This window comes from Charadrius vociferus, unplaced genomic scaffold (assembly GCF_000708025.1).
Source record: "Charadrius vociferus isolate BGI_N301 unplaced genomic scaffold, ASM70802v2 scaffold309, whole genome shotgun sequence".
NCBI lineage: Eukaryota > Metazoa > Chordata > Aves > Charadriiformes > Charadriidae > Charadrius > Charadrius vociferus.
The window spans coordinates 2,118,627-2,141,773 of record NW_009661370.1 but is presented as its reverse complement, the minus strand read 5'-3'; the positions used below and the strand labels follow the sequence as shown (position 1 = coordinate 2,141,773).

The 23,147-nt window shown below is 37.7% G+C and overlaps 1 protein-coding gene across 1 annotated transcript in view; it reads right to left on the bottom strand.

The window, feature by feature from the left end:
* Positions 1 to 23,147, bottom strand: part of WDR64 (WD repeat domain 64) — an 89,046-nt gene that overhangs the window by 64,536 nt on the left and 1,363 nt on the right. The window contains 5 exon segments of the mRNA XM_009893656.1: positions 4,330 to 4,544; positions 6,199 to 6,306; positions 9,462 to 9,491; positions 13,109 to 13,212; positions 13,714 to 13,816. Coding sequence (XP_009891958.1) covers positions 4,330 to 4,544; positions 6,199 to 6,306; positions 9,462 to 9,491; positions 13,109 to 13,212; positions 13,714 to 13,816 — 560 coding nt within the window.

Sequence of the window (23,147 nt, the reverse complement as noted above, 5' to 3'; positions counted from 1 at the left end):
AGCCATTTCTACTTTCTAGCAACTTCTTTGGACTATTCAGTAGGTTATAATTGAAAATAACAATGCATATTTCCTACTGTGCTTAAAAAATAAAGAAAATCTGAACTTTAATAAAAAAAGATATCTAGCTTTTTTTTATGGGCAAGTTTGCATGCTAGATCACAGTTCACTCAGTTCCCATATATAACGCCTAATGGAATGATAAAAAAGTTTGTTTGAGTCAGAATTACCTGGTTGTTAAAAATAGTTAGCACTCCTTTCTCAGAAGATGTTACTATGAAATCCAGATGGGGCACCTTTGCTATACACTTAATCACATCTTGTCTCTTGACAACTGTCAATGACAAAATATTACTCTTCATCTTACAGACACAGAAAATCTAAACAAATAGAATCATAATATCTAGAACACTTTCTCTTCCTGAAATGCATATTGGTACCAACCCCAAAGCAGTAATGCATTGTATCATAGATTATCCTATACTTGATTTAAATAATCATGTTTCATTTTTAAATAGCATTAATGCATTATGGATGTGCTAGTTCTTTCTACATATTGAAAAAAAATGAAAGGCAAAGAATAACTGCATAAATAAATAGTCTGAGTCAGGCAAATTCATAATTTCAAAATAATTTAGGAAAACATAGAACTGGGCAAGGCAGCAGTGGAGTGTTGAGACAATGAGTTTAGTAAAAAAACATTCTGGAACACATAATAAGAAGAAGCATGAATAATAAGCAAAGACAGACATAAGATCTTATTACTGTACTTTCAATAAACTGTGCAACACGTGGCATTAAAAAATAATTAGTTTTGGATACAAGATGAAGTCACCTGCATGACTAATCTGCTGTTTTTCAGATACAAGGAAAACCATGTTTTCTTCTTTCAGCTGGGAAGACATGGCACCACCTTCTCCTATGAAATAGCCAAAAATCTATGCAAAACAAAATAGAACAGAACAAGCAATTTATAAGAAAACAACTTCTAGAATATATGTTTGTATGTATAAAGTCAAATATTTATCTGATGTTTTTATCATTTAATATTCTTTGAGTAAGTTTCATATTGTTATTTGCCTCAAGCATTAGTTGTCAACATGACTTTAGATTGCTGAGATCTGCTACTCGGGCACAATCTTTCTTCAATGTTTGGAAAGAAGCCAGCATACACAGGGCTTCTGGGAATAAACCCCATCTAATTGATAAAGCTGTTAGTACAGCTTTGCCTTGTAACAATCGTTTGCAAATAGTAATCTTCAATTTTGTTTTTCTACTTTTACATACTTGTGCTTCCTTGCCTAGATGTCAGCTAGGAGAAAAAATAGTAAAAGGCAGACAAACCAGACTTCTCTGTACTTTTAAATGGAGAGATTCAACTTAGCATAGTGGTTTAGCCTACACAGTAGAAGAGCTTTTCTATAGAGATATGTAGATTCCCATTTGCCTGAAAAAAATCAAATATAAGGTCCATTTTTTAAAATTCTTTTTCAGCCATCTCCCTAAGCCTGGCAATGTTCCATTTGTACTAATCATGATGGAGATCCCCACACAGGATATTCAGGTAAGTAGCTCATTTCTGTTCCAGGGTGTGACAATACTTTGGCTGAAATGGTCTCCAAGCCTCAAGCTCTGTACCCATGAGTAGGTTAGCCATTCCCTCAGGAAAGGAGTTCAGCACCAGTCAGCTGTACAGATATTTTTTAAGCTCCTGTCCCATATTATGGACATTATATATACTCACTTTCATGAGTTCTAAAAGCAACACCCCTTTGGATGCAAGACATAACTTTGCAATTTTCTCTAGTTCAACATTTTTCATGTTATACAACAGAACTCCCATTTTTCTTCTTTGAGAGATTCAGATGTACACCTTCGGAAAAAATATTCTTACATAACATTACTCTTCATCTTTCACTTCACAGCTCCCCCCTTATCATGCACACAATTATTATCTATCATACATCATCAGTCAAGACATATCTGTCCATTATAGTCCATTACATTCCTCTTTCTGTTTTCTTGTAATATGATCTTGTCTTTCCATCCTGTATCCAAACAGGATACAGGATTTAGTATCCTAAATTACAGGTATATGGTCCTTCTGCAAAGTCATAATAACATAATCTTCACAATATCCAGCGTGAATCAAAACGTGGTAATACTAGTAATTCATACATATGGACTGTTTGCCTTGTTATAGCATTTTCACAACTGGTTCTCACTGTTTTAAGTTACATCTGAATCCACCAATTGTTTAGTATTAAATAACAGGGATCTGAAACTGCTGTCACTGGAACATTATAATGGAGTGTTTCCCCAAAAAATCAAGGATGTACTCTTTCTACTATCATCAGTTAATATTCTTGTAGCAGGTTTCCACCTATAATATGTATAAAGACAGTGTTACAGAATCACAAAGTCATGAGGTTGAAAAGGACCTCTTGGAATCATTTAGTCCAACCCCCCTATCCAAGCAGGGTCAGCTACACCAGGCTGCCCAGGACTGTATCCAGTTGGGTTTCGAATATCTCTAGGGATGGAGACTCCACAAACTCTTTGGGCAACCTGTTCTAGTGTTTGATTACACTCATGGTAAAAAAGTGTCTTGTGTTCAAATGGAATTTCATGTGTTTCAATTTGTGCCTGTTGCCTCCTGACCTGTCAGCGGGCATTATGGAGAAGAGTCTGTCTCTCTTTTCTACATTTCCCCACCTCAGGTATTGCACACATTTTTAAGAGTCTTCTCCAGACTACACAGCCTCAGCTCTTCCAGCCTTTCCTCATATGAAAGGTACTTCAGCCCCTTAATCATCTTCATAGCCCCTCACTGGACTCGCTCAAGTAGCTCTGTATCTCTCTTGTACTGGGAAGCCCAGACCTGGACACTGTACTCCAGGTGTGCTCTCAAGTCCTGAATAGAGAGGAGGGATCACCACACTTGACCTGCTAGCAATCTTTTTCCTAAACCAGCCCAGGATGCTGTTGGCTCATGTTCAAAGGACAAAAGGTCTTCTGTGCAGAGCTGCTTCTCAGCTGGTCTGTCACCAGTGTATACTGGTGCATGGGATCTTTCCTCCCCAGGTGCAGGACTTTGCACTTCCCTTGTTGAACCTCGTGAGGTTCCTGTCAACCCATTTCTCCAGCCTGTTGAGGTCCCTCTGAATGGCAGCAGTGCAACCCTCCTGGACACTGTACTCCAGGTGTGCTCTCAAGTCCTGAATAGAGAGGAGGGATCACCACACTTGACCTGCTAGCAATCTTTTTCCTAAACCAGCCCAGGATGCTGTTGGCTCATGTTCAAAGGACAAAAGGTCTTCTGTGCAGAGCTGCTTCTCAGCTGGTCTGTCACCAGTGTATACTGGTGCATGGGATCTTTCCTCCCCAGGTGCAGGACTTTGCACTTCCCTTGTTGAACCTCGTGAGGTTCCTGTCAACCCATTTCTCCAGCCTGTTGAGGTCCCTCTGAATGGCAGCAGTGCAACCCTCTAGTGTATCAGCCACTCTTCCCAGTTTTGTATTTGCAAATTTGCTGAGTGCACTCTTTACTATTGTCCAGGTCATTAATGAAGATGTTAAATAGTATTAGCTCCAGTATCAACTCCTGGCATGCACCTCTAGTGACTTGCCTCCAACTGGGTTTTGTATCACTTAGGGGTTCAGCCAGTATTCTTTCCACCTTACCACCCACTTATTTAACCCTTACTTTGTCAGCATGTCTACCAGTATGTTATGGAAGACAATGTCAAAAATCCAAAACAATTTAGGTCAGAAATATACTTAACTTTTACAGTCCAGTCATCATGTAGCTTGCGTTTAACACTAGGGATAGAAATTGAGATATTAGGATATACTAGCATCTACTATAATATGCCTGTGGGTGGACAGAGATTTTGTCAGTGAGATTATACGCAACCAATGCTAACATTTAAATATCCAGGCCAGACACAGAACCACTCTTCCAGCTCAAAAGCAAGCAGAGCTAAAATTAGAGTCAAATCATGCACTTCTGCGTAGCAATTATGCTTCCATCTCATTGGGCACAATAAAGCTGTGCCTATGTCAAACTGGATAACAGCAATGGTGAATTTTTCCCTGGAATTTTACTCTCCAGGTTCTCTGTTTTAAGATCTCCTGTAAGATCTCCTACTGAAAATGATGGCATTTCCTTCACACAACAACAAGCAAATCATACTTACTGCAGTTTGAAAAACTATTTTCTTTGTTAGGTGGGGTTAATTTATACACAAAAGCTAATCCTCCATTTAGGCCAGAGAAAACCCAAATTAAAAAAAAATAATTGCCAGACTGATAATATAAGCAACTTACACGGTGAAAGTTTTGGAGTCCAAGACCTGAAGTTGTGAGTCTTTTTTGCCTTTACATTGTTTCAATCCAAAGTGATCACTCGTCACAGTAAGTAGGTGAACATAACCCTTATCATCTCCCATTAGGATATTATCCTTAGCCAGGTGATCTGGCATAGTCACCGTGCAAACACAGAGCAGACCATTTTCCATTGGTTTGATGATAAAGCAATTATTCTGTGAAATATGGTAGATGATAGTTTATTAGATATTGCGCAGAGCCCTTAAGTTGACTGAACGTATCACACGTATCTACGTACATCAGCATTCAATTCTTGCCTTTGTTTTTTCAAGCCTCCCCTTTGATAGCTGTTTCCTGGTAGTAGAAACTCATGGAAGATGATTACCAAGTGAAGTTAAATGCAAACTTTAAGGATTTAATTGGGGCTTTATTTCATAGGTAGCCTTTTCCATTTCAGTGAGGAAATATTTATTACAAATTTTAGGGAGAATCCCACCATGCTAAGTGGGATGGTATATTTACTAAGACTATATATGGTTTCCTGTTCAAAAATAAGATGCTGTCTAGAAGAAAACGGGGAATAGCTAAATTAAAGAATTATTCAAACCACAAAATGCAGCAGTAACACACAGAGAGAAATTATATCAGAGTCCTAATTATTAATACAGCCTGGGAGTACTGAGTGTACTTAGATGGGCAGGTGTTTGAATTTTCAGGAATTGAGATGGTGGGAATGAATGCAGCTGCAAGCTACTGTGGTATTTTGCTAGACTGGAAGGCCTGGGAATGGGATTTTGGGTCATCTGCATTATACTGTTTATTGGTTCTACGGCCTGACTCCATCTGTTATTTGATTAAAGCATCCTTGCCAACCTAAATTGGCAACTGTTCACGTGTCATAGGAATTAACTGCTTCAATGTTGTCCATGTAGCACAGGAACATTAAAGAGACGTAACAAAGACATAGAACTATCTATATATTATTTCTGTGGTCTCGAGAAAGAACTGCTCCTATTCAGCCACAGGATATTTTCAGCTCTCACTGATGTAATGAGTTTCCTCTCACTGGAGGAAACCTCAAGAATAATGACTGGTGAAAAGATTTTTGAGCCTTCCTTCTCAGGAGTCCAATTGGATTGACAGTAAGACTTCCATTAACCTGTCTGTGCTTGGGGAGCAGCCATTTAATATTGAGAACAAAAAAACCCTAACACTTGATTTTATCCAAAAAATATTTACTTTGCTTCCTCTCACCTTCTCAGCCAACTCAGAATTGCTGAGAAAAGTTCCAGAAACAGGAGGAAAAGCTAAGGTATGGGTCAGAAATCCTTGCAAAAAATGTATTTTGTAATAAAGCATTCAAGAAAGCTTTACGAGTTTGGACATACTCTATCAACATAACAATGCTTTTGTTCTTGGAAAGTCTTGAACAAAATGCAGGATATGAAGGAATATTTTCTTTAAATAAGGAAGTTACCTCAAAGGAGTCTATGTTAAATTTCTTGGAAAACCTGTCCCTGGATTCTTAACAGATTCTGAGATACACATATGCAGATGCACACAGATTAGGTATACATGTGCACATATATGCATTAGATATACATAGAAAATAAATTCTTTGGGGGTTTGTTTGCAACCTAGTACAAAATTTTCCTCTTTCTTCCAAGTTTTTAAGACACTTTAATAATCCCATTGTGTGGAAAGGGTATTCCTTCTTTAGTATAAATTCCACTGTTTCACTGAGTTCCTACAAAGAAAAAAATTAATGCCTTCATCCTGTTAGACAAAAGGAATGTGAATGTATATTGAAAACAAAGAATAATCTTTTTCAGGCTTCCTCTTTACCATTTGCCCAATCCAATATAATACCTGACTCCCTTTTGATTTATAGTCCCAGACGATGACTGTCCTTTCAGTTACAGCCACGACACATTTCAGCTGAGGTAAGAAATCACATCCAGTGATCCAAGCAGTATCCTGATGAAAATAAAAAGGGTAGCTAAAGAAGGATTTTCTCTGTAAATTTATAACCTTTTTAGTTATTTAAGTATGTATTTTAAACCATCTCCACATAAATTCCATATACTCTGCACTACAATTCTTAATCCATTTACCATGCACTCTAGTGTTTTTTTCAGTGATCATATTTTAAAACAGAAAGTCGTATGGTACTAAGCAGAGTTTTACGTGTATTTTATTTATGCCTCTACAATTTTCACTCAGTCACATAATCCCATCAAGAAATGAAATCAGGGTTTCTTAAAGTGAGCTGTTCTCCATAACATCCCCTGAATGATCTGTATTCATAGTTCATGTTCTGTTTATACCATCCTGATGCTGGGAAAGCTCTGATGGCTCCAATCCGCTGGATTTTATTCCTAGAACCACTGTGTTTCACAGCGTTTCTGGCTTAATATCCTCTGGGCCAAGACCTCTGTTGCTGTGGTTGAGTAAGTTGAGTAAGTCTCTGGTCTGAAACACCTTAAGAAAGAGAACACTGAATGGTAGAGGGCAGAGGAACCTAGGGATTACTCTGCAATTTGTTAGCCACCCTCTACACACATTGTTTGTCAATGGATGGTATGTTTGGAGTCTGATGACTTATCTCTAAATTCAGTACCTTACTTCATTTGCACAACGATGCCTACAAATATATAGCTTGATTGATTAGCTAGTCCTAGGACTGATGATAATGTTAGAACAGATGAAAATGGCATAATAATTGGAGTGAGAAAAGAATGGACTGCTATTTCTGCAGATCTGAAAAAGAGAAATGTAAGCCCTGCAAGGCAAAGGCAACTTTTTAGCTACTCAGAAATTAATCATGAGATATTATTCATAGTTGTACATTATAACAATTTGTTGCTGAGGTCTTCAGCTAGTATAGCTCACCACATCTTTAATTAGTAAATGGTGGACGATGATTTACACTCACATAACATATTGGCCTTTGATCCTTAATACATGTTTAGATAAAAGCTATTAAAATCCAAAGCTTCAGTTTTAGCAAGCATTCTTTAAAATAAAAACCCCCAACCCAATTCTAGACATATATCTCTTAAAGTATCCCAAAGTTAATAATTTTAATAGAGTCATACATTTCAACTGCCTGGAAAGTGGAATTTATTCTCTCAAAACAATCCAGAATTTTATTTCATTGTGATTTGGGATAGGGATAAAGAATTTCCATTTTAAGAACAAAATAGGTTAAAATATTATGTTCTGCAAACTTTAAAACCTTTTAACAACCATCAAAAAGTTCAACTTCAAGTCCAGTAATAGCTGTTTTAATTCTATTTTCAGTGCAGGAGTTAGAAAAAGGATAAGAAGAAAGTAAATGCGCTAAGGATGGGGTTGTTCAGTGGAAACACTTAAATAAGAATGTTAAATAGAACTGCATATTCCCTAAGACAAGGCACAGCAGGCAGCAGAAAAACCTGAAAATTTCACAATTCTGATACCAAAAAAAGGTGAATATAACAACAAACCCAAAGTAACATGACATGACCAAATACCATTAAATCTTTCAGACACAGAGCCAGAAGTATTTCATATGGTTGTACACATGGGTTTCTCTTTTCTTTTCATGAACCGTCAGCTCCCCAGTGTCCCTGGGAAGACAAAGGTTTTCCCCTGAAAGTCTTTTACACCCTGTGGTAGATACTGACATGTTCAGCAGTAATGATCCCAACTGATCCTCATCAGCAATGATCCTTCATCCCAAGAGGGAGGAATCTAAACTGTTTCTAACCTACTTCTTCCTTTTCCTAGGGAAGGCTGAAATAAGTGGAAACATCGCAGCTGGGAAAGGATGGGAGAGTGGCACGTGACAACAGAGGGCAGAAGATCTAGGCCACACAGATCTGTTGCAGAGCTGAAGAGAAGTGGGTGCTCACTGATACTAAACAGTGTTATTTGTGCATACTAAACCTGCAAGTTTTGGTATTGTATCTGTTTGGAATCACAATCCTAACAATTATGATATTACACTGTAATACTGAGAGATACCTTTATGTTAAACATATGCTCCTTTCACATTTTTTATGGCAGTTGTGTCCTTCAACGGTGCCTAATTTTGCCATGGCTGCCAAGCATTGTCGTACTGCCACAGCAAAAAGACCTCCACATCCACTGAGGAATCATGCTAAGATTAGGGCTTAGAGCTCAGAGAGAAAGAGGACCCTGCCGCCACATACTGCCCACTGCAGCATCAGGCTGATGCTCCAGCTTCTTCCACTTGGTGTCCCTTTACATATTTGGATTGGGGAAGTTGTTCCTACCATCAAAGCAGGTACAAACTACTAAAATTCAATCCTGTAACACAGCTGTAGGAGAAGCTCTAAGTTGCTTCTAGTCAAAGTTTCCGTAAGTTATACATCCCAAGAATGTTTCTCACAGTTTACTTCTCTGATTGATTCTACAGGCTCGATTAGTCCTTGCAACAAATTAAATGCAATCCAGGCCAAGAGCTGTTTTCTGAGTTGGAGTGGTACAGTCTGTGTTCTGGAGTATTTATATTGCATTTTGGAACATCCACAGTATGTGAGAGATAATCAACAAAATGCACTGCCCACCTGGCACAAGATACCTACATGGACTTTTAGAGCAAAGGGTCATGTCACTTTGTTAAGACTGATGACAGTTCTCTTGTCGCAGGCCATCTGAAGAAAGTTCATTACATAGAATCTGCAGTGATACTCCCAGGGTAAAAATGAGCTTTTAAAGTATATACTGTGTAGCAAATCAATCCAACTGGCAAGATGTAGAACTGTTTTTCACTAGCGAACTTATAATTTTTCTAATTTAAATTTTACAGTGACAATTGAAGTGTTTGATCTTAGGAGAAAAAATTCTGTAAAGGTTATGGGGAAAGAATAATTTGGTAGAAAAAGCAACATTTACCTAAGGTTTCTGTCTATCAGAGGAAAGAAATCAAGTGATCCATAACCGAATTTCTATAATTGAAAGGAATAAATTGAATCTGTTTGACCTATGGCACCCTATGCCAAATTATGCAGAAGTCTCAAGGTTGGAAGTAGCATTAGAATAATGCTCAGTTTCTAATTATTTCCCTTTAGTACCTGCTGATTTTTAATTCAAATGATATAACAGAATGAGGAAAATGAACTTACTTCAACAACAGTGGTTGCCAGAACTCTCATCTGAAAAAAACAAAAATATGTTGTCACAACAACAAGTTAGCAATTAAATTAAAAGTCTGAACACAGTCAGCTCTCCTGTATCATGGGCAGAACAACGATAGCCAACAGAGAGTTCACAGTTGAGATCTGAGAAAGATCTCTAACCTACCTATTTTCTGTTCCCCTATATATAGTAAGGAACTTAAACCCTCTCTTTCTCTCACAGTTGTTTCATGGTTTGTTTGTTGGTTTGCTTTTTTTAAACTGAGATTTTGGAGTGAGCAAAATAAGTAAAAAAAATACCCATTTTTTACAGTAGAGTACAGATCAGCTGTTCTTCTGATGGAATTGTGCTTCTAATGGTCCTTCACAGCTAGAACATCTTCAACCTAGAAGAACATCTTCAAGCTCTTCATCAAGAGGTAGGATGTGGCATACAGATACCCAAGCTAATGCTGGCCCAGATGACATGTTAATTAGTGCCAGTAAAATACCAGGTAGAGATGGCATGTTAGGCCGAAAATAGGAATACCCATATTGGTACAGTATCTTTCAGCAAAGTTAACCCCGGTGGACAGCATAGCATGTGCCTCAAAACCTGAAGTGTATAAAATCACATGGTGGTAGGCATGCCTGGTGCTATCATCCAGTAGAGACAGGGTCACCTTCTTTGTCCTTTCACTAAACTAGTGTTAAATTTTCAAAAGCAATTTCAACTTTTTCCCTTCTGAATCACCCACAGATGTTTTTTCACCCCGTTTTGCCCCTGCTCATCATCAGTAATTAATCAGTGGTGCCTCATTCCCATCCCAGCAATTCCATATTTCATAAACCCAGAAGCTAGAATCAAAGCCTTTCTTCCCATAGAACTGTGATGCTCAGTGTCATCATGGACAGACTTTGAACAGAGTTTAAAATTATTGTTAATCAAGAGTTTAATATCCATGTAGTCATATCAGATTTGGCTTTATCTACAGTAACATTAACTAGAGCATGCACAGAGAATATTCCTTAAGGCTACCTACTCCTACAGGTCTTCTGCATTGATGAAGGCAGCATCCATGCTGGAGAGCCTGAGAAGCTTAAGTGTCTCATGCTCTAGAGTAAGCAGGAAATGGCTGATAACGCAGAGCTGCGTACAGGTGTTGAAGGATATTAGGCCCATATTTGTTGCAGAAAGCAATGCTTAGCCCTCAAATAGAGAACCTGCTGGTCAACAAATTACTATTTCTTTGCCTTCACTTCAATTTCTGATAGCTGCAGATATGTAATAGAACTTGGGATTTCTTATCTTTCTTTTTGTTAACCAGGGTTAACAAAAGTCTCGAAGTCCTCTTTTAGACAATAATTAGAATCACTAGCAATATATGTAGTGGATGATGGAAGCCTGTCACTGGTGAAATAGGATATGATCTTGAAACCTATCCTGATATATACAGCCTAAATTAAGCATTCTTAATGCCATCTGACACTAATGTCATTACTGACACTAATTATTCGCTGATAAAAAGTCTGATTAATTCTGATTTAACTGACGTTTAATAAATTGACAAGCAGTGAGACAGTTTGAAAGCTCTTTATTGTTCCTATTCTTATTTGTAAATTAGAGTCTTTTAAAAGCTTTTAACTATTCTCAGTTTCTATTCAGTATCAAATAAAAGCTACTTGTCTAGATTGTCAACTGACTCCAAGGATATAACACAACCATTAAGGAAATTGTCAAGTTATATTTGCTTTCCAAAGAGCAAAGAGAATAATACTAGCCTAATCTTGTGGAAAGCTTGGTTGTACTGGGCATCAATTTACACCAGGGTGAATGAACAGAATGTGGTCCTGTCTCTTCCTTCACATGTATGTTTCTTATTAGTCAACTGCCCCAGAAGTTGTGCAGTTAAAGTCTGTATTATATTAGATTCATTAATTATATCACACCAAATATTATTCATTCATGTACATGGAACACACCGACTTCTGTGGGATTTATGTGCATCCAAGAACACCATACGTTTAATAATCTGTACTTTAAAAATGCAACAATTATACAAAAATAAACCTCTCTGTCTATTTGTCAATGCATTGCTCATGAACTCATATTTGGCCCCTCCATCCAGAGGACAAATCCCACCAATCAGCATCTTCAGGGCAAGAATTTCCATATTCCCTTACCAATATGCTGCAAAGCCAAAGTAGACGAAACGACTCACTAGCTGAGATTTTAAGGCCAGGTCTTTTGAAATCCTTAGTCTTTAAGAGAAGAAGAATGATGCAAAAAGTGCAAACTCTGTATTTGCCTTTGTGATGTGAAGTCATAGTCTAGCAACAGGACTCAAATGACTATAATGCTAAAGAACTAGAATTTTCTCTTGCTTGCATCACGATGTGTCAGAGCAAGTCTAATGAAGTCAAAAGTCGTTTGCTCAGATCAACTGAGATCAGAGATCATACCATGAGTAAAGGACTGCTCTCATAATGCCTTAGTCATTTTCAGAAGATAGTTTTGTAAGTGGGATTTGAGGTCTCTAATTCACTGCATTAAGCAGCTGTGTGTAAAATCATTTACACTGCAGTCACTGATGTCAGAGTGACATCAGTTGAGTCTATGAGGAAGCAGCAATTCAACTTGAAAACAGCATGGGGAGGTGGGGGGTGGGGAAGAGAGCTATTTTTAACATTATACTTTGTGAAATTGTTTTTCGTAGGTACATAAGAGGGATAATGCTCCGGAGGACAGAGGACTAGGCTTTCAAATAAATTATTTCAGTATTTACCAAAATTGGAGTATTACTTTGTTGTTTAATCATCCACAGGAGTCCTTTCTCGCTTTACACACTCCTGTGATAAGCATTATGCACTGGTTAGCTGAAACCCCTAGAAACAATTAGTGCTGCTTTAAAGCTTTACTGCATTGTCTGAAACAATTTTTAATAAACTGGTTGCATTAAAATTGTACAAATGTGAAGTGCCAATGAGCATAGATGTGCAATGTACCCCATAGTATCTAGAAGTGAATACCTCTAGATAGTAATACTATCTGGGAGACTTATTTACCAATTCTACTTTAATAGCATCTTCAGCCTGAACTTCTACTTAAAATGGTACAGATCTCCTTACAGTTTGCTGATGAGAGGTGTAACTGTGAAGCAGTGTCATGCAGACTGTCAGAAAATCCAAAACTTCCAAGCTTCTAGATGTTGCTGTATTGAATAACTCTCTGTTGCAAACAACTGATAAATGTTTCTGTCCATTCTAGATACTCTCAGCAGCTGCAGAAATAGTTAATTCCTTGGTTTCCACTGTATATGCAAAACTTAATTCCAATAACATATTTTGTATTAAGGGAAACTTTTTCTAAAAAGAAATGCAGATTATTTTCTATTAAACTAACTTCTGTTAAGAATGCCTTTTATTAGCCATTTCTACTTTCTAGCAACTTCTTTGGACTATTCAGTAGGTTATAATTGAAAATAACAATGCATATTTCCTACTGTGCTTAAAAAATAAAGAAAATCTGAACTTTAATAAAAAAAGATATCTAGCTTTTTTTTATGGGCAAGTTTGCATGCTAGATCACAGTTCACTCAGTTCCCATATATAACGCCTAATGGAATGATAAAAAAGTTTGTTTGAGTCAGAATTACCTGGTTGTTAAAAATAGTTAGCACTCCTTTCTCAGAAGATGTTACTATGAAATCCAGATGGGGCACCTTTGCTATACACTTAATCACATCTTGTCTCTTGACAACTGTCAATGACAAAATATTACTCTTCATCTTACAGACACAGAAAATCTAAACAAATAGAATCATAATATCTAGAACACTTTCTCTTCCTGAAATGCATATTGGTACCAACCCCAAAGCAGTAATGCATTGTATCATAGATTATCCTATACTTGATTTAAATAATCATGTTTCATTTTTAAATAGCATTAATGCATTATGGATGTGCTAGTTCTTTCTACATATTGAAAAAAAATGAAAGGCAAAGAATAACTGCATAAATAAATAGTCTGAGTCAGGCAAATTCATAATTTCAAAATAATTTAGGAAAACATAGAACTGGGCAAGGCAGCAGTGGAGTGTTGAGACAATGAGTTTAGTAAAAAAACATTCTGGAACACATAATAAGAAGAAGCATGAATAATAAGCAAAGACAGACATAAGATCTTATTACTGTACTTTCAATAAACTGTGCAACACGTGGCATTAAAAAATAATTAGTTTTGGATACAAGATGAAGTCACCTGCATGACTAATCTGCTGTTTTTCAGATACAAGGAAAACCATGTTTTCTTCTTTCAGCTGGGAAGACATGGCACCACCTTCTCCTATGAAATAGCCAAAAATCTATGCAAAACAAAATAGAACAGAACAAGCAATTTATAAGAAAACAACTTCTAGAATATATGTTTGTATGTATAAAGTCAAATATTTATCTGATGTTTTTATCATTTAATATTCTTTGAGTAAGTTTCATATTGTTATTTGCCTCAAGCATTAGTTGTCAACATGACTTTAGATTGCTGAGATCTGCTACTCGGGCACAATCTTTCTTCAATGTTTGGAAAGAAGCCAGCATACACAGGGCTTCTGGGAATAAACCCCATCTAATTGATAAAGCTGTTAGTACAGCTTTGCCTTGTAACAATCGTTTGCAAATAGTAATCTTCAATTTTGTTTTTCTACTTTTACATACTTGTGCTTCCTTGCCTAGATGTCAGCTAGGAGAAAAAATAGTAAAAGGCAGACAAACCAGACTTCTCTGTACTTTTAAATGGAGAGATTCAACTTAGCATAGTGGTTTAGCCTACACAGTAGAAGAGCTTTTCTATAGAGATATGTAGATTCCCATTTGCCTGAAAAAAATCAAATATAAGGTCCATTTTTTAAAATTCTTTTTCAGCCATCTCCCTAAGCCTGGCAATGTTCCATTTGTACTAATCATGATGGAGATCCCCACACAGGATATTCAGGTAAGTAGCTCATTTCTGTTCCAGGGTGTGACAATACTTTGGCTGAAATGGTCTCCAAGCCTCAAGCTCTGTACCCATGAGTAGGTTAGCCATTCCCTCAGGAAAGGAGTTCAGCACCAGTCAGCTGTACAGATATTTTTTAAGCTCCTGTCCCATATTATGGACATTATATATACTCACTTTCATGAGTTCTAAAAGCAACACCCCTTTGGATGCAAGACATAACTTTGCAATTTTCTCTAGTTCAACATTTTTCATGTTATACAACAGAACTCCCATTTTTCTTCTTTGAGAGATTCAGATGTACACCTTCGGAAAAAATATTCTTACATAACATTACTCTTCATCTTTCACTTCACAGCTCCCCCCTTATCATGCACACAATTATTATCTATCATACATCATCAGTCAAGACATATCTGTCCATTATAGTCCATTACATTCCTCTTTCTGTTTTCTTGTAATATGATCTTGTCTTTCCATCCTGTATCCAAACAGGATACAGGATTTAGTATCCTAAATTACAGGTATATGGTCCTTCTGCAAAGTCATAATAACATAATCTTCACAATATCCAGCGTGAATCAAAACGTGGTAATACTAGTAATTCATACATATGGACTGTTTGCCTTGTTATAGCATTTTCACAACTGGTTCTCACTGTTTTAAGTTACATCTGAATCCACCAATTGTTTAGTATTAAATAACAGGGATCTGAAACTGCTGTCACTGGAACATTATAATGGAGTGTTTCCCCAAAAAATCAAGGATGTACTCTTTCTACTATCATCAGTTAATATTCTTGTAGCAGGTTTCCACCTATAATATGTATAAAGACAGTGTTACAGAATCACAAAGTCATGAGGTTGAAAAGGACCTCTTGGAATCATTTAGTCCAACCCCCCTATCCAAGCAGGGTCAGCTACACCAGGCTGCCCAGGACTGTATCCAGTTGGGTTTCGAATATCTCTAGGGATGGAGACTCCACAAACTCTTTGGGCAACCTGTTCTAGTGTTTGATTACACTCATGGTAAAAAAGTGTCTTGTGTTCAAATGGAATTTCATGTGTTTCAATTTGTGCCTGTTGCCTCCTGACCTGTCAGCGGGCATTATGGAGAAGAGTCTGTCTCTCTTTTCTACATTTCCCCACCTCAGGTATTGCACACATTTTTAAGAGTCTTCTCCAGACTACACAGCCTCAGCTCTTCCAGCCTTTCCTCATATGAAAGGTACTTCAGCCCCTTAATCATCTTCATAGCCCCTCACTGGACTCGCTCAAGTAGCTCTGTATCTCTCTTGTACTGGGAAGCCCAGACCTGGACACTGTACTCCAGGTGTGCTCTCAAGTCCTGAATAGAGAGGAGGGATCACCACACTTGACCTGCTAGCAATCTTTTTCCTAAACCAGCCCAGGATGCTGTTGGCTCATGTTCAAAGGACAAAAGGTCTTCTGTGCAGAGCTGCTTCTCAGCTGGTCTGTCACCAGTGTATACTGGTGCATGGGATCTTTCCTCCCCAGGTGCAGGACTTTGCACTTCCCTTGTTGAACCTCGTGAGGTTCCTGTCAACCCATTTCTCCAGCCTGTTGAGGTCCCTCTGAATGGCAGCAGTGCAACCCTCTAGTGTATCAGCCACTCTTCCCAGTTTTGTATTTGCAAATTTGCTGAGTGCACTCTTTACTATTGTCCAGGTCATTAATGAAGATGTTAAATAGTATTAGCTCCAGTATCAACTCCTGGCATGCACCTCTAGTGACTTGCCTCCAACTGGGTTTTGTATCACTTAGGGGTTCAGCCAGTATTCTTTCCACCTTACCACCCACTTATTTAACCCTTACTTTGTCAGCATGTCTACCAGTATGTTATGGAAGACAATGTCAAAAACCTTACTAAAGTTGAGGTAAACATTATTCACTGCTCTCCCCTTACCCACCAAGCTAGTCATCTCATCATAGAATCCTGTCAGGTTGGTTAAGCATGATTGCTATGACTGTCCCTTTGTAAATCCATACTGACTACTCCCCATCACCTTCTACGTGTGTTTGGAAATGGTTTCCAGAATTAGTCGCTCCATCACCTTCACTAACAATCGAGGTGAGGCTAGTTGTCCTGTACTTCCATGGATCCTTTTTCTCACCCTTATTGAAGATAGGACTTATATTTTGCTTTCTTAACTGTATGTTTCCATTTTCCAGGCAGTGGAGTACAGGCTTTTCACCTTTCTGGGGACTAAGAATTTGGTGGGAGGACTTTTTCTTTAATGATAGACTGACCTGGTATCAGATGATTGCTCCTGAGTCCTGACAGGATGCTGGATGGAGTGGTAGGGCTAGGCCACTAGCTGCCCTAAAGCCAACAGAAGTGGAAGTTCTCAGTGAGATACCCAGGTGTGTCCTGTCATGCTTCCTGTAGAAATGAGGCAGTGCAACACCCGATCTTTTGTTTCTGCCCAGCAAGCAGAACACTGCCCAAAGAAAAGGCATCTTAGAAATCCCTTCCAGCTGCATAAATAGCTTCTACTGACTCTATCATGGAGACGGGGGATCCCAATAAGCCCCACCCCATAATGACTACCAAAGGTTAACAACGAGCATAAAAGATGAAGTGAAATGCAATTTACACATCTTTCAGACATTTGCCACCAAAAAAAATAGAGATTTCAAAGCGACAACTACATTTGAGGAAGAGATGCAGAGGTCAGTTTCCCAAGTCATTGATAAATGACAGCTGCTAGACTGTCCAGGATAGGTCTTTTAAATTTTGGATCCAGTAAATCACTAAGGGTAGATCCTAATATAACTAAAAAGAACATTTAAAATTACCTTAGTCTTTATTTATTTATTTATTTATTAGAAAGTGTCCTTTGATTATGGTTATACTGTTGTGAATACTGCTGGAAACTTACGAAACCCTTGAACATGGAGGTACTTGACAAAGTACTTGTCAGGAAGATGAAGAAAGAGGAACACTCACAGAAGACCATGATCTTTTGGGTCGTGGAAATATATTTGGGAGACTTTGTCAAGCTACAGAGGCCAGATATGGAGACGTAAACTTGAAAAAAATAGATCTGTGAGAGCAGGAAGAGAGGAACAAAGGGTCAGGGACAGAGTTCTGAAAAAGGCTGGTGGGAGGGGAGAGAGAGAGAGATGATAAAAGAGAAATATCAAAGGAACAAAGTGACGTGCATGCCTCTTCCGTGACTTTCAAGACTAAGGGCATGCTCAGCAGTGCTAAAAGCAGCAGGGGAACTCAGAAGAACAGGGATGAAATACAGTCCTTTTAGAAAAAAATCACTAGAAAACTGGAGCACAGACAGCAGAAACCATGATGGCTATTTAGGATGTTACAGAAAGCAACCATCATCAATGATACATTTGAAAAATTAAGTGATAAAAAGGAAGCTGAACCAAGATCAAGGCTGCTTACATTGTTCACGAGCAGTAATTAATGATATGTCCAAATTGCAGTTTATAAATGTGACTCATCTAATATATCTAGTAGGTTAATTAACACTATAAGAATGAATGTGTCAAGTAAGGGAGGCACATCTGTCTCTTTTACCATCTCTCTCAAACAACACCTGGCCTCAGCTAGAATACCCAGAATACTTTCCAGTCTTAAAAGGCCAATTGCCATTTCAACAGAGTTTTCAAGCATGTAAAGGAGCAGGTTTGCTTTTTTTTTTTCCTCCCTTTTTCCATAAAAAGAAGTTTCACTTAAAAGAAATGAAAAGGCTACGGAGGATGAGAAAAGCAAGTGGGACTTAGGCTAGTCAAGTGTTAAATAGGGTCAACTTAAAAATAGAAATAAATAGAAATAAATAGAAAAAGAGGAAGAGCTACAGATATGGAAGAAAAAAGAGGTCTGGGATCCTCACCAGTAAGGTGAAAAAGAGATGAGGAGACTTTAGAGCCGTAGAGCAGCTACACTTATAAACCTGTGGCATAGTAAGAAGAAAAAAGAACATTGGCTTCATTCCTGACAGCAACTCTCCAGGATTATCTGGGCCGTTTTGAAACTGTAGAATTTGTCAGAGAAACAAAATTTAAAAAGACCACCACCACGTAATATGTAGCATACAAACCAATCTTATTTTATTTAATTAGAACCCATTCAAATAAGCCTGGAAATATCTGGTTTGGTCCAGTCATTACAAATAGGATGTTATCACAATTACAGTAGATGATCAATTCAACGATTATTCTGTTTCAGTGTAAACTAAATCTTACAGGATTCAACAGTTTTCTTACTTCAGTTTTCCTATCTCTGTCTATACCAAGCCTACCTGTAAGACAAATCTTATTCTTTTGTCCTGAAAGGAGTTTAGATTTATAATGTGTTCCATAACGTATAGATAGCTTGAAATATATATCACCATCAGATTTCTGACTAAACAGAAAAAAAACACCCAAAAGTGAAAAACTCACTGCAGCCTTTCAGTGCAGTATTATATTTCAAACTGTGCTGAATAAGGCTGTGTCAAAGTAAAGAAACCAGACTGAAGCTAAATCAAATAGTCTGATCGTTGTCTATGTCATAACTGAATTACTGCTTCCATCATGGATGAATTTCCCATTACTTTATGTTAAATATTTCTCCCCATGAGAGAAAATACAACTCCCCAACACACACACATTTACACTTTAATCAGGATTCTTTCCATCAGAGAAATAACAAAGATTTTTATTTCACTACCTACAGCAGTCAATATAGTCTCACTGATATCCATTTTCGACATGAAATGCATGCTGTAAGATGCTGAAGATTCATTGATTACCAAACTCCTCTTTTTTTAAGAAAGTTTATACACAGAGCATTTTAAAAGGCTGTTGTCAGTCAGCCTAATATTTCAGTATAACACAGTGCTTTCTTGAATGGAATCAGATCTGCACACAAAGATTTGTCCTATACGTTTAACTGCCATGAACTGTGGGAAAACACTCAAGTGATAGGTGGGACGTTTTGGGCAGCAGAAAGTTTCTAAGACCTTCTGCTGCTCTCAATGGTTCCCTGTTCAGCTTAGTGACAAATGCTTAATGCTGAACAACACAGAACCAGCTCCTTAAGGTGGTGTAATGAGATGCCTGACAATGTGCAGCGGGATAATGGTTGTCTTTGCATTTTAATATTGGGGTTGGGTTCTCTTACTGGTCTTGATAATCCACCCCCTCCATTTGTTTGAGACTTGCCCAGAATAAGAAAATTCAGAGAGAAATTTGATAAAAGTCTTTGCAATTACAGATGCCTTAAACAAAAAGGGCTGTATGTTCTGGAAAGCTTTGAATGCAGATGTTTTAAGTAAAAAAAACCTCAAAATGAAAGCAAATACAGAGTCTGACAAATGAAAACAGAAAGAAAATGAAAAGAACTTTCTGTGTTTTTCTTTCCCTCCCCTTACTTTTAGAGAGTTTCGAATAAATACTGAGCAAAGCCAGGACTTCACCTTTAAGTATCTTCTCATGTTGTATCAGAAATAGTGTGGCCAGCAGGACTAGGGAAGTGATCATCCCCCTGTACTCAGCACTGGTGAGGCCCCACCTTGAATACTAGTTGTTTTGTAGTTTTGGGCCTACGAGAAATAATAAGAAAGAACTTTCACTACAAGAAAGACACTGAGGTGCTGGAGTGTGTCCAAAAAAGGGCAACGAAGCTGGTGAAGGGTCTTGAGTACAAGTCTTCTGAGGAGTGGCTGAAGGAACTGGGGCTGTTTAGTCTGGAGAAAAAGAGGCTCAGGGAAGACCTTATTGCTCTCTAGAACTACCTGAAAGGAGGCTCTAGCGAGGGGGTTGTTGGTCTCTTCTCCTACGTAACAAGTCAGAGGACAAGAGGAAAATGGCCTCAAGTTGCACCAGGGTAGGTTTAGATTGCATATTAGGAAAAATTTCTTCACAGAAAGGGTTGTCAAGCATTGGAACAGGCTGCCCAGGGAAGTGGTTGAGTCACCATCCCTGGACGTATTTAAAAGATATGTAATGTAGATATGGTGCTCAGGGCCATGGTTTTGTAGTGGACTTGGCAGTGTTAGGTTTACGGTTGGATTTGATGATCTCAGAGGTCCTTTCCAACCTAAATGATTCTATGATTCTGTAATTCTATGATTCTATGTTGAAAATGGAAGTAATGAAGAAGGATGACATGCAAGTAGGAGACATGCATAGATAAAACATTTTAAATTTACCTCTCACAAGGTGAATTTAATAACAGAGGTATTGGACGTGGCCTAAAGTTCCATCTGATAAAGAGGGCTTATAGACAAATTCACTAGAAGGCAGTTATATGATGTCTGATGTCCTCTACAGCTAATTATTTCACAGATCTCCTCCAGGTCCTCCTTGAAGAAAATCTTTAACGCCTGACATAAGCAAAGTTTGTGAGTAAGGTGACATTGCAAGTAAAAGCAATGTTAAGAGAGGTATTAACCAGAAATGTTCCCATATAGAAGCTTATTAAATTGAAAGGACAAAACACATTGTTTTTAAGGTGGTATTAGGAAATTACTTGATACTTGGATTACTTGGATACTTGGGTATCAGCAAGGTTCAAGTCATAATGTGATGTTCCAGTGTAAAATAAAGTGGAAATATGGTAATGAATTTATAGTTCTTGTCTCTTGGTAATACCTTGTCTTATGGCTACAAGTCCAGCAAGGACTTGCCATATATGCAATGCCACCTATGCTATCACAAAAAAAGTTACTGTGTGCTGGAAGTTATGGCCCATCCATACAATTCCGTCTTCAGGTAGAAAAAAACCAAAATCTTGAAATAACATATGAGCATGGATGGTCTTGATACAGAATGGCTCTAACAATGTAAAAATCAGTCATTTTTATAGAACTGTTGCCTGAAACACTATCTATGGGAAATACCTTAATAAAAGCTACTTTTCTAGCATAAGTGTACCTAATCACTCATAACACGTAAAAAAAAAGGGCAACATGTTTTCACAAAATGTGTAAAATGGTGGATGCTATGGAAGTATCCTTTTTTAGATGGTTCAGAAGTAATTTACAAATAGAAAGATTAAAAGTCCATCAAGGGTTACTAAACACAGTGTGCACTTGCAACTCTGGCACAGAAAGTCCTTTAGCTATATGCAGCCAGAAGCTAAAAGGGGTAAACCAAATCTACTGTTTCATAGTTATCTCATTCTTACATGCTTTTTACAAAGATTTGCTATTTACCACCATTAGAGACAGAAAAATGGATTACATCTATCTGACCCATCTACAGACTCAATATATACTGAATTCTTTGGTTAAAAGCTCTCCACTAAAATGCTGCCATGCCTCTAATGTTTCACATTTAAAGTACAGGGCAGATTTATCTCTGGGAAAAGGGGAAGAAGAGGAAGGAGAAGAAGCAGAGGAAAAGAGAGAAAAGAGGAAAGAGAAGAAAGGAAGCATTGACGATGGTTTAGGTAAAGCTAAACTTCTCCTCAGAGCACAAATTGCGTGCTGCAGTCATAAGTCATAAGTCAAAGTATTTTGTCAAGAAGCCTAAGGCCAATGCATACCAGTGAAGTAGTTCAGAAGAAGACCTGGGCATACTCAAGCTCTATGTTCCAGATCCTGCTGCTTGTCAGGAATCTAGTAAATCAAACTTTGCTTGAGGATAAGCAGTTCTGGTAGACAGCTCAGTGCTCTTTCACAAAACAGGAAAAATGTTTTTATTTAGTCAAGTCATTCTTTAACATGTATTCGTGTGCATCTACATAATAGGCTAAAGGATATTGATTCAGAGAGAACAGGGACCACCTTCCTCAACTCGTGTAAACCAGTGGAGCATAACTAATGTTTAATAAGAATTTTGATTTGCAAGTTCAGTTGATGTAACAAACAGATACAGATAGAAAAGTAGTTCATCTACAAATAAAAATGTAATATAGACAGACTTTATTTAATTCATTCTAATTAACCTTTATTATCAGACCTCTAACAGCATGCCCTTGTAAGAACAGATAGTTCTCAGAGTTTGAAAGAGCGGAATAAAAAATATCATATATATTTGGAATAAAAAATAGTGCTGCTTATTGAAAGTACTGGACTGATTTTGTAACTAGAGCAGTATGAGCAAACCTTGCTCTTAAGAATCTGCTAGAATTAGCAGCATGGATTCTCCCATGTGTTAAGCTGTTTTACATGATATATTTAGAAGTCTGAAATCAGCCAGAGATAGAAGAAAATCCAGTACAGGGAATCTCTTAGGAAAATGCTTGCAGAGACAACACTGTCATTTGCAAAATACCCACCTGTTTACCCACATGAAAAAGTGGGGAAAGGCTGGGGTCAGCAAAGCACTGCCATACTTAATCTTTCACTGACATGATCACCTGAAATAACTAGTCCTCACTCTAGTGAAATAGGTTAGAGATGCCTCTGGGGATTATTTTCATATTTACAACTTCCACTTAGACTGAATACTGATCTTCTGATGCTCCAGCTTCACATTCCAGGTTTTGGCACTAGGAGCACGGGATTTTTCTTACTTAAACTAAAATTGTAATAGCATAGGGCACAGAATAGCACAAGTTAGAAAAACCTAGATTTTACAATAATACGAACTCCTTCAGCTCTCAAGACACATACCAGAATGGATATCACCACTCAAATTTCACAAGAGAAATTCCAAATTTTAGCCTCCTATCTTCAAATGTCCTCTTGGGAAACTTTCATTTCAACAAATGGACACATGCAAGTTTCT